Raw genomic sequence first — 12,042 nt, 5'->3', positions numbered from 1 at the left:
CTCTCCCTGCATTGCTAGCAATTTTCACAGGTCAAAATAAAGACCTTTTGGCTGTGGTTTTAGCATGACAGGGAACACAGTGACTAAACAACTGAATCCCACACTTTCCACCAGAATGGCTCACAGCTTTACAATGGGCAGCAGCAGGAGGGGCTGCATTGGCAAAGACTACAAACCTTTTTCCCCTTCCACCATGTGACAATAAATACAAGTAAAAATACCACACAGGGTTCTAGTTCTTTGAATGTACCTCTTGCTAGAGCAGTCCCAGAGACCTGTTTTTGGAGATGGCAAATTCTTCCTTAAGGCATTGAATATTGCAGAAATGCAATATTTGACTCAGGGAAACTGCAGCCACACTCCATGCTGGTTGGCAACGAGGAGCTAAAAGCAGAGCTCACAGATGTACAAAAGAAAGATGTGTGTGAATGAGATCACAAGTATGTACATATGTGTGAATAAATAATACCGCTAACTAACAGATTTTCAGCCTGGCAGTACCAGGCTAACCTGAGTGTGCAAGCTTTGGGAGAAGAGGTTGCAGAAAATTGAATGGGGGGAAAAAATAAAAATAAAAATATCCCAAATGTGTCCAATAACTAGGATCTGCATGATAGGTACCCTTCCTTCCTTTGAGTCAGCCAGAGACCTTTTCACTACCAGGTCTGCCTTCTCACCTGCCCAAGGGTTTCTTTCAAAAATAACTTTACTTTTAAGCATCACTGATGAGTGCAAGCTGGGTGCCAGCTTCATCCCATCTGGTCAAGTGAGAATTGCAGGGGAGAAGAGATTGTGATGCATGTGGGACTCAAAAAAGAGCCTCAGCTTCTTCTCAGTTTACATGCCAGCTCCAACAGTCAAGATGCTTGTATTCATGGGCACTGAAATACAACTGGGGTTAGAAGAATACAGCCAGGTAAATGAATTGGAGAGGCTGAGCTTCAATGCCAAAGTTAGCATGTATCTGTGTTGGGCTGCACTTTCCAAAAACTGAAGTGAAGCACTGTGTTCTTACTGACTCATCCTGGCTGCCCCAGGTACTTTCAAGAACCCAATTTTTGTCTATTGAGCTACAGAACGATGGACAAAGTGTCAGGGATATAGTGTCAGGGTAACAAATGCTACTGAAAATGCTAACCACAAAAGTCAACAAGAGTAGAAACCCCAGGACCAGTGCTAGCTACTTCTTATGGAAGTGAAAAGGAGGAAAAGACCCTGAGAAAAGAGAAAAGAGAGGTGGAAGAGAGCATCAGGTCCAGATAACTTAATGAATGAGCAGCATCATCCTCCTCAGAACCAGAGACAAGGCTTGAGCCCTGGTATCTCAGAGCAAGGATGAGAGGAGACACTTGCTATCTTCTGTGTCCTGGTTCTTCAAACCCTCATGCAGAACAGGAATGGTGGTCCCAGCCCACATGTTACTTTGGCCTAAGCCTGATTTGGCATACACATAAAATATATTACATAAAGAAGCAGCATGATTCCACTGAGGAGTAAGGCATGCACGGAAGTAATTTGTAGGAAGAGACATCACTGCTGAATCTTAAATTCACAGTGAGACTTGAAGGAGAGTAGTGTCTTTTACAGTTACATAAACAACTGGGGAAACACAGGAAGCAGGCTAAATTTCAGGACCCAAGTTCTTCTTCAGAGTATGAAAGGGAAGGTCCTGCCTGGGCAAAGGGCTTAGGTACCTGCAAGAGTGTGTCTCTTATTATACCAAATTTAAAAAAAAAAAAAAAAAAAAAGGCACTCCAACAGTCCTGATCTCTGAATTTTAAATTGGTATTAATTAACCTGATCTCGATTCTCTCTTCAGGAACATCTCCTCTGATGTCAATCCACAACTACCAAAAGAGCCAGTGCTGTGAGTGATGTTGACAGGACCAGCTCCCTGCTTACAGCCCAGGGAGGGTTTTTTTTCCCTAAACCTATGAGAATAATTTGGCTGTTAAATGTAATGTTAGATTTTATGCCCCAAATACTTACAAATTGATAGATTTGTTATGACTTCAAATTCTGTTTATGCTTAAGCAGGTTCTTATCTTCAAGCACCAGTTAGTCCCCAGAAGAAAACAGTAAATCTACATGGTTGGGCTTGCCCCAGGCTCGAGTTCTAATGTAGCAGAGAAGACAGTAGCCTGCTGTCATCTCTCCACAATTTTCTTTATTACCAGGCAATATAGATATGCATGGTTTGCACGTGTGTTGCAATAATTTGAGTCTCAGTTCAAAACCAACGCAGGCAGTGTCTGTGTGCTCACAAAAAATCATCTTCAATTTAAACTAAACTGCTTGCTTAGGTCTTCTGCCAAATTTGGGTCTTCTGTGTAACATGTACCCAGGGATAACTGCAAATCCTGCCCTCATCAAAGTGACTCTTCTTAATTGTCTCATCTCAGCCATCCACCTCGTTTGTTGAAGCACTGGCCAAGCAAAACTGAACTCAAAAACAAAGTCACTAAGGAGTAATTTCTGAAAATAAAAAAATCACAGCAAAATTCATCAGCCCTGGAACTCCTGCCCATGAGTGGGGAGAACAGACTCATTCAGCACTGAATTACTTATAAAATAATTCAGCTGTTCAAGCTCCTTGCTACGTTTATAGATACATAGAAATACATACAGTGCAAATGTTTACAGTAATTTTGCATATCCCATAAGAAATTAAGATCACAAGTAAATTCTAATACTCAAACTGAATAGTATACAATGTTAGGGATCAAGTTACATTTATAAATGCACAAGCAGTAATACTATCCAGCCTAAATTTTTAGTATGCAAGCTTCAGCAATTGCTAGTTACACTACACTTCAAGAATCACAATAATATTTGTCATGCCAAAATCTAAGAAGAAATAAAACCACAGAAATTCTCCACCATCCTTCCAAATCATACACAGTTTTTGACAGGTACTGTAGCAGTATAGTGGTTTCATGAAGTTCATTAACACTGTCCAATATTAACTGTCAAGTCTGGAACACAGGTTTCTATGTTCTAGATGAACTCATAATCAGAGCAGGAGCAACAGGTTTGTCAGCACTGTCCACACATAGCAAAAGCAGAGACAGCAAGTATCTGTACATGGACCAGAACTGGAATTACCCAGAATAAAGTGAGAACAGGGACAGCTTTACTGGCAAAAGGGAGGAAAGCAAAGAGGGACTAGACACAGCCCCCAGTTGCAGAATTTTTTTAAGAAATAGCCTTGACTCTGTAGCCTGGTTTTGCCAGTACAGCCCTGAAAAATGACCCCTTCCCTGAAAGGCAGTGATAGCACATAGGAGCTCTGCTGGTAGAAGCAGGTTACAGGTTGTGCTTACACAGGATGGAAAGCTTGCTGTGCAAATGGCACATGGGGCCATTCTCTGCATCCTAAGTAAGTATTTCTGCCAACAGTTTCTCATGGAGGATGTGGGTGATTCACAAGTACACCTTCTTTCAGGAAAGAAAATATCTCACACTTTCAGTACCCTGACTCAACCTCAGGTCATACTACTGAATAATAAAATCTAGATCCTGCCCTGGAAATTTGCTTACACTTTAGATCATGCCACTTTTCTCATCTTGCAAAGAGGATCGTGAAGAGGATCTTCCGAGCAACAGCTCCTTCTCATGGATCAGACTATCTAGCAGGTCCTCCTGTCTGTAGTTGTGATAAACCTTCAGGAAAGCCAGAATGGTAATTCCCAGCCAAGTCAGCCAGGCAGCCCAGAGACCAAACTAGAGAAGAAAAGAAATTATAAAAAAGGTCAGTACTATTTTGTAAAAAAAAAAGTCAACTCTCCAGGTGAAGTTCAAAATTTCAGCTGGACCAAAACCCATGAAGTCAAGCCAAGTCACACCCTGTGGAGTCCTGGCCCCAGTGTTCCTCAAGTCTGTCAAGTTATTCCTAGCTTGAAAGGAAAAACTTCTTATGTGCTAGAAAAAATGTAAAAAAAAAATGCACTAAATACAATAATTAAAAAAAGAAATCTGTATAATCCAGATGCATCCACTGAATTTCCCACATCTGACATTCTGGTTAGCCTAAAATTCCTGGGATTATTTCACTTTTTTTACTTCAGAACTGCAGCATTTTCTAAGACATTTTCCAAAACTTTGTTCCCAAGTCCCTCAGTCCTACTACCCCTGGAGAAGTATACGTTTGTAAGTATTTCTATTCAAAATATTATTAAGAAAAACTTACCAATTGAACTCCTATTTGTTCACATGACAGAAACATGGAATCATAGAATTACTGAGGCTGGAAAAGACCTCTGAGATCATCAAGTCCAACCTAGGACTTAACACCATGCACTCAGACAGGAAGAGAAACCCTCTCCCATCCATCCATTTATACATGGCATGAGATAACTGGGTTTAAAGGCTCAAATCTGCAATAGGCTCCACCACTAACTTGCAAGTCCCTTTTGCTTAACTTCATAGAAATAATTGCACTTTGATTCTTACAGGTACTTGAACCATGACCTCCCTGTCTCAGAGAAGGCTCATTTACAGTAAGGCTTTCTGGCAGAAATTCCATTTTAATTCTATGATGCCTTTAGCAAAGAACCATTAATTGAATCCTTCTATTTCAGTTTTGACACACTGCATTTTTAATTAAAAAAATACAACAATATAAACACTTCCAGACGGTAATACAGCTGTTTCCTCTAATAGCCAATTTAGATAAGCAAGGACACCTATTTTTTAAAGGGTTTTTATGTTCCTATATATCTTATGCACTTTGGAAATTCTCTCAGGTATTTCTGCCCATGCTTGCAATTATCTCAGTTCAACAGCAAATAATATTTTGAATTACTCTACAAACCCTGGAAATAAGATCTATTATTTCGGCTTCATATGACCCTATCTAAAGAATTGGAAGGTTTGCATTAATTATTTAAGCACCACTTCATTACTGAAATATTATCTTAAAGGCATTCAGATATCTGCTACTGATGTGGTCTTCTCAGCATATGATACAGAAGAATCTACATGGATTTAACCAAATTCAGTGAAATTCCCAGTGTCATTCTGAGGTACTGGAAGAATCTGAATGGAGGAAAGCAGACAGAAATGGGGTCTGTGTATCCATGTGTTTGTACATGCAAATATACATGTGCCAAATATCCAAAGTTTTGATTAAGCTGCCTGTTCTTCCCTTCTAGATTTTATCCAGAGCCCATGTTTCTAATTCTTGAATTGTCAGCAATCTTGATATCTCCATTAAAACCACTGCTTCTAAGTTAAACCTACTGTGGGAAATTATTGCACTTAGAAGGGAATTTTAGAAATAAACATTCTCGTGCCTTCATCCATCTATGCTTACTTACCACACCCCAGGTACCAGAAGAAAATTATGCCACATTTTGTTCCCTGTTTGGTGTTTCTTTAAACAGGCACAACCAGGATTCACTTTGACACTACAAAGTTCAACTGTTTCTGCAGTTACATGGTGTTTCCCTGGAGCTGTTAGGCTTCCAGGCTCCTCATCCCTGGGTATATGTAGATCTTGGAGCCTGCACCTTGTAGCCTAGATCCTACCCAGGAAGATCTGGAGGGATGTGGCTTGGGCTGATCCTTCTACACTGTGATATGTTAACTCTCCTTCAACTGAAGTGCTTCGTTTCCAGTACCTTGACTTTTTAGGCATGGCTCCCTGTTGGAGAAATGCCTTTTCCTGCACACAGATTACAAACTGCCCACTTGGAGATCAGAGGGTGGACATGGATGTTTAGTTCCCATGAACTCAAAGCTATAGATAAGAGGTTTACATCTACTACTCTCTCACTACCTGCCAGATTAGGAGTAAATGGCGAATTCTGCTACAAAATACAGCCTGGCCTTGGTCTAGCATGATGTCAAGGGGTCACTTTTATGACATATTTTTATCCTACAAACATATTTGTCTGAGCTGGGTATCATGATGCCAGTGCTGGTCACAAAAACACAAAACAAGCTGTGTCCAAGAGGCAGAGTTAACTTCAAGGAGTGCCCCAGAAAAGCTAATACCTCTTCCCATGCGGAACAACCTTGTGCTTATGGATGCAGCCCTGCATGGACGTGGCTGTCCTCCTCAGAGAACTAGTAAGTGCTCAAATGTACAAATTCTCAGTGTTGACTGAGAGCTAGCATACTCAACAGAAATGTCTGACAGCCTTAGAGGTCTGATCTCAAAGGTTCTTCAGAAAACAGCCCTATCAAAATGGCAGTAATCCACCATTATTTTCAATACTCTGATATTTATACAGGCTCAGGCAATTTCAGACAAACTCATGGAAAGTAAAGTGAATATCCCCATGATCTGGTGCAGGTCAGACATTATTCTGAACAGTGACAAAAAATTCCAGGATTCAAAAGTGTTGCAATATTTGCAGAGCTCATCCTTTGGAGATACAACAAATTTTCGATCATGAGCAACAGGGTCAGCAGCAGAATCAGGTTTAGACAAGTTCACATTCAAAACTACCTATTTTGAATTTAAAATGCAAATGTGCCCATCATTATCATCCTGATTCAGCACTTGCTGAAGTCATTGGAGATGTTCCCATTGATTTCAGAGGATGTTCGTTCAGCTCCAGCAATCCCAGATCAAGGAGTAAATGGTAAATGAGCTGGAATAAGACCATGGCCTAGTTTGACCTACCTGTGCAATAGCAAACTGGTCATAGAAAGCAGAGTTTTCTACATTCAGTTCAAGATCTATATCCTGTAACTCTTCACAGCTACCCAAGGAAGGCATTTGCAGGGGAAAAAAAGAAAATTATTTCAGAGATTCCAAGCAGGCAAACCAAACATAAAATGAAGCAATGTCTTAAATGTGTCTCAAACAGTCATAACGGCATGTTCTATCAAAAGATACTTAAAGTTATTGCAGTAACCAGGTTGCTTGCCAATCTTCTCTAAAACTAGGCTAAAAGAGGCATGTAATTACTCTCTTAAAAGAAACAATGTATAATTATGTAAGTGATAACACAAATCATTCATAAGTGGAACTGTAATAGCTACTATGAAAACATTATACTTCAACCCCTCGTCTCCCACTACCACCGAGCCTCCCACATACACACATCTGGCATCACCCCAGGCTGGTTGCTTCACCCCTCAATGAAACAAAGTGCATGAGCCTCCGTTACCTTTTGACTTCATCAGGAAAAGCCTCAGAAGAAGGAATTGTGTGGGTGTTTTTGTTTCGGATGCTCCAGCAAGGAGATGATACTCTGATGGTAAGATAGAGGCTGCCTATAGGTTTTACAAATAACTTGGACTTTTACTGGTGTGAAAAAAATCCCAGGATTTTGAGGTTGTCTTTCTATCTCTTGGTTGATTTCTGCAGCCTCTTCTCTCTCCTTTTCAGTGCTGTCGGTCATCTTGGGTTCTTATCCGAATATTCGATTAGGTGGGTTTTGTAACCAAACTTTTAACCGAATATTCAAATAATTCGATTAATCGTTGCAGCCCTAAACAGAACATTTACTATGGCATTTTACAACATATGGCAATGTGAAACATAAATGTATGCTTTAAATAGTACTTTTATTCAGTATCATATGACAAAAAAAAATGTCACCTTTTCCTCCTGCTTCATTGTTGGGGTTTTTTTTAATATGAAAAAACCTACCTCAGTTTATCAAGTTTCCTATAAGGAGTATAAACATCATGGGATAGAGTAGATCATTCTAGGATTTGAAAATTTTGTGCACTGTACCAAAGTATCAACTATCTGTATTTGCACTTATAAAGTACTTTTTATTCTTCAGCTCTCAGGGTGTCCACAGCACCACTACGAGGCCAACATCTTTATACCAGCTTTTGGATGATGGTGCATTGTGGCACAGGCAAGATAAGTGACTTGCCCACTGTGTGACAGTGGGCCAATGGCAGGGCCAGGACAGCAAGCTAGGAGCCCAAAATCCCAGTCCCCTGTCCTGGTCACAAGACCACACTACCCCCATTCTCACAGCATTTCCAAATCTAGCTCTCATTTAGAAATGAGACTTTTTAAAGTAATGGATTTCTTCTGCATATGATCATGACTCTTGAAGAGACCATGAAATGCCGTGGAAACCACACTTTTCTTTGTGGGGGAACTAAAAGGAGAAAAAAATAAGGTTTATTTGCATTTTTAATTCCAGATGAAAAATTCTGGATCTTCACATTACAGATGCCTTTTCCCCCTTGCTCACCTTGCATGTAATATCCACAGTTTATAATATCACTGTTCATTTGTGCACAAAAGAAGAAAACAAACAAACAAAGAAACAAATAAATAAATAAGAAAATGTTTTCTTTAATACTAACCTATTTGGCATGCTTCCTTTTTCAGTAATTGCATCACACCACATGTTAAATCCTACACTCACTATAGTGCTAGCAATAAATGTGATGAACACCACAAAGGAGCTGATCAGCAGATTCAGGAAGGCATAAAAGAAAGAGCTGCAATAAAAAGGAAGAAAAATGTAACTCATAAACAGCTGAAACACAACATCAGCAGTCTCTCTAAGCAGCATACACTGGGCACAAAGATATCAGTTTCCATTTGAAACACATCTGCTTTAATTAAGAACACCTAATCCAGTGAAAAACTGTGCATTATGGTTTTGAGTCACATTATCTTCATTTGTAAGTGCTTTTGCTATTGCTTTTTTTATTTTTCTACCATAAGAGGGTGAAGTTTTAAATCATAAATAGTAAGTGGTGGCTGTTCATACACAGCATGGCTTTCATTAGCTGTAATGATGAAAATCACCATTGTTAAAATAAATGTCATTAGCCCAAATTATACAGTAACTGGAGCTAAAATTATTTCATGACTAAAGTGATAATTGGGACAAAAATTGCCTAGGAGAGGGAAACTAAAAATAAAGCACCACAATACTGATAACTACAATCGTTTTAAGCAATGTAACACAAGGTACTGCCATCACAGGACACGAATCTCAGTTTTATGGGCAATTTGCAGAGCAGTCCCAGCTTCTCCTGGGACTTGTCTGGCTTTGGTGTCAGTATGTTATTTCTGCCAGCTGAATGCCAGTTTACTTTGGACCCATGAAGTCTGCCCAAGCAGGGCCAGCCCTAGCCACGTGCTGTGTTTGGAGTGGTAGGGGGTGGGATGCTTACAGTGGTCCCATAAGGCCAAGAAATTGTCTACTAATCTTCCAATCTCATTGTAAAACGCTCCCCCTTAATTCTAGTTAGTGAAATCTTTCTAATCCTTTTCTCATTAATTGAACCAAGCCCTTCACTACTTGAAACTCCTCTAGGTGGCACTTGGAAAGTCTCATTACCTGAAACCTGGGCATCTACTTTATGTTGGAGAAAGACTGGCAAGTTCAGGAGGCAGGTCATCCTATTCAGGTTAGGTGGTAAGGATGAGTTTGACCGATTTCCCTGGTGCTATTTTCATTATGCTTTGGTGCTGTGGCTTTAGAAGGGCTGTCTAGGCTCTTCCCAAAGTGGCAGTCATCCCATCCCAACACTTAGGAAAAAAGTGAAATAAACCACTCTCCAGAAGTGCCCTTGCAGACTGTAGTGGGAGCTGGATTCCAGGACACCTGACTTCTAGATGAACATTGAGATTAATCCTACTCTTACCCTTTGGCTTCATTGGACTTGGTGTACTAGATCAGCTCACCTCCACGGTGTGCTGGGGTCACCTATAGAGCAGAGGGAGCTGGGACAAGCACACCAGGGCTTTGTATGTTCATGGTCCCTGCCGTGATTTCACACCTTGCCTAGATGTCATTCCAAGTGTTGCCAAAGTCATATCCACTGGGTGCCCCTAGCGTGATATGCTGGCCTGAGACATAGAAAAGTCTTGAGCCATACACTGAATAAAACCAGAGCTGGCATTAGAATTAGTAACACCTCTAGAAACAGAACAGTTCTCAGGAGTATTCAGTGGATCATAACCAGCCCAGAACCTCTAGTCCTCCCTCTACTTAGAATCATAGAATCATTTTGGTTGGAAAAGACCTTTAAGATCATCAAGTGAATGGTTATTAACCTAGCACAATGCCAAGTCCACAGTTAAATCATGTCCCTAAGCACCACATCTACAACATCTTTTAAATAGCTCCAGGGATGGTGGCTCCACCATTCCCTGGGCAGACTGTTCCAGTGCCTGACATCTCTTTCAGTGGAAAAAGAAAATTCCTAGTATCCAATCTGAGCCTCACCTGATGCAACTTGAAGCCATTTCCTTCTGTCCTATCAGTTGTTATTTGGCAAAATGAACCAACACCCAACTTGCTACAATACCCTCCCTACCTTGCAGTACAGAAGAGGTGTCAAGGTCCAGAATTGGACCTTCCACTGACAAAGTAGGGCTGAGAGTTGCACTTGATTTGCACTGGCCAAATAGTAGCTGTCACCATGAGCTGGGGGTTCCTCAGGCCAGGGCATCCTAGTAGACAACCATGCTAGGTAGGCTCTCTACCTCACCTATTTTTTTTGCTTAGATCAGAATTTCAAGCCACACATTCCAAACTGAGTAGATGTCCTGTAATGATAAATATTAACACTCAAAGTAGAAGTTGCTTTGCGATCCTACTAGTAAATTATCTGAGTTGTAACTCTACCTGAGCTGAACAGTCCCAAGCCCAGAGCATGGCTGGCACTCAGCACCTGCTTCTCCTATCCCTGCAGGTGGCTTGTGCCCAGACTACCCCTGTGTCAAGGGGTGGGTACTGAGGACCTGTGAAGAAGGATTTTTAGCAGCCCTCATCATCTAACAGCAATTATTTGAAGCGACTGCACATGAAGACTGGCCAACTTGCTAGGATGCATGGCATGATAATCCTGACTTCCTCAGGGCAACTTGCTCTAGAACTGACTCAGCAGCAGTGATCCTAAAGGGACAATTTTCTTCCAAAAATTAACTAGTTCTGAACTGCAAAACTAAAAAAGAACATCTGGATTCAACTAATCCTCTATATGAATCTGATCACCTGAGGAAGCTGAATTTAAATGTATTAAGAAGTCCATAGTTACATTCTTATCTTGTAAATTTTAATACCAAAATTCTGATCTATGCTGGCTACAGCATGCTTTGTACTAGGCAGCTTGAGAGTGGTCAGAAAGAGCCAGAGAGACAATGTTGCTACCCAGTCCTGCAGTATTTCCAAAATCAGGGCCTTCTACAAGCCCACATGTGTTTAACAGCCACTGGCCCATGAAACCTCCAATCCAAATCGATCTGGACACGAGTGATTTCCTCTTGGCATGGTCCCTAAATCATGGGAATCTGGCTTTTCTAGTCTAGCCAGCCAACAGTGTTTGCTCCTGCCTTCCCACCTCTGTGCAGCTGGATGCTTGGGGGTCCCTGACCCCATAGCACCCACAGGCTGAGTTATGTGTGCCAGGGTCTCCAACTCAGGTGGAAGGACAGGCCACCAGAGCACACAGCACTCCTGAGCTGCTACCTTGACCATGAAGCCTCTCAGTTATTTCTGCTGGAGTCTAATGTCCCTTGGTTAGTCTGAGCATGCTAACTAGCTGCTAGCACAGCCCTTCAGCTGCTGCAGGGAGTGCTCAGCATTGCTCTCATGTCGTAACCAAGCAGTAACTCTTCCCTGCAATAGTCGCCATGTCCACCACAAAAGTAGGATAAAAATAGAGGGGGATCACCAGCTGATCCTCTCGGCTCCTCCTCACACACAAACACATTGCTTTAAGGCTTTTCAGGCACCTGGTGCATCTCCTGGGAAGGATGCCTTTTGCAGGGACATGTAGTGGGACTATGGTCAGAAGACACCTGGAAGCCCCAGCCTCCAGCATCACCCCACAGCCCCCAGCACCCTCCATGCCCACCACAGCCGAGCTGGCCAGACGTCTCCCAGACTGCTGGAGGGCAGCTGGGGTGTAGCAGTGAATCTGGCCCCCACCACAAAGCCCTGCAGCAGGGCATCCTCCAGAGAGGGCCCTGGACACAGGCAGGGGTGTACATGCTGTGTGTGCAGACAGACACAGGCAATACACCACCTTGCCCCAAACCCCTCCAGGAGCAGGATGATCAGGATGATGCAAAGCCCAGTGCTTCCCCCCCCCCACGGC

At 41.8% G+C, this 12,042-nt stretch overlaps 1 protein-coding gene across 1 annotated transcript in view; it reads right to left on the bottom strand.

The window, feature by feature from the left end:
• Nucleotides 1-3,543: 3,543 nt before the first annotated feature.
• TMEM179 (transmembrane protein 179) overlaps nucleotides 3,544-12,042 on the bottom strand; it is a 9,503-nt gene continuing 1,004 nt past the window's right edge. The window contains exons 2-4 of the mRNA XM_009995850.1: nucleotides 8,287-8,424; nucleotides 6,632-6,710; nucleotides 3,544-3,723 (exon numbers count right to left, since the gene is read on the bottom strand). Of these exons, the coding sequence (XP_009994152.1) occupies nucleotides 3,544-3,723; nucleotides 6,632-6,710; nucleotides 8,287-8,424 (397 nt within the window). The remainder of the gene's footprint in view (nucleotides 3,724-6,631; nucleotides 6,711-8,286; nucleotides 8,425-12,042) is intronic.

The sequence above is a fragment of the Chaetura pelagica genome, unplaced genomic scaffold, assembly GCF_000747805.2.
Source record: "Chaetura pelagica isolate M959 unplaced genomic scaffold, ChaPel_1.0 scaffold664, whole genome shotgun sequence".
NCBI classification, from domain to species: domain Eukaryota; kingdom Metazoa; phylum Chordata; class Aves; order Apodiformes; family Apodidae; genus Chaetura; species Chaetura pelagica.
Note: the sequence above shows the minus strand (reverse complement) of the source record. Positions and strands in the feature narration are given on the sequence as shown.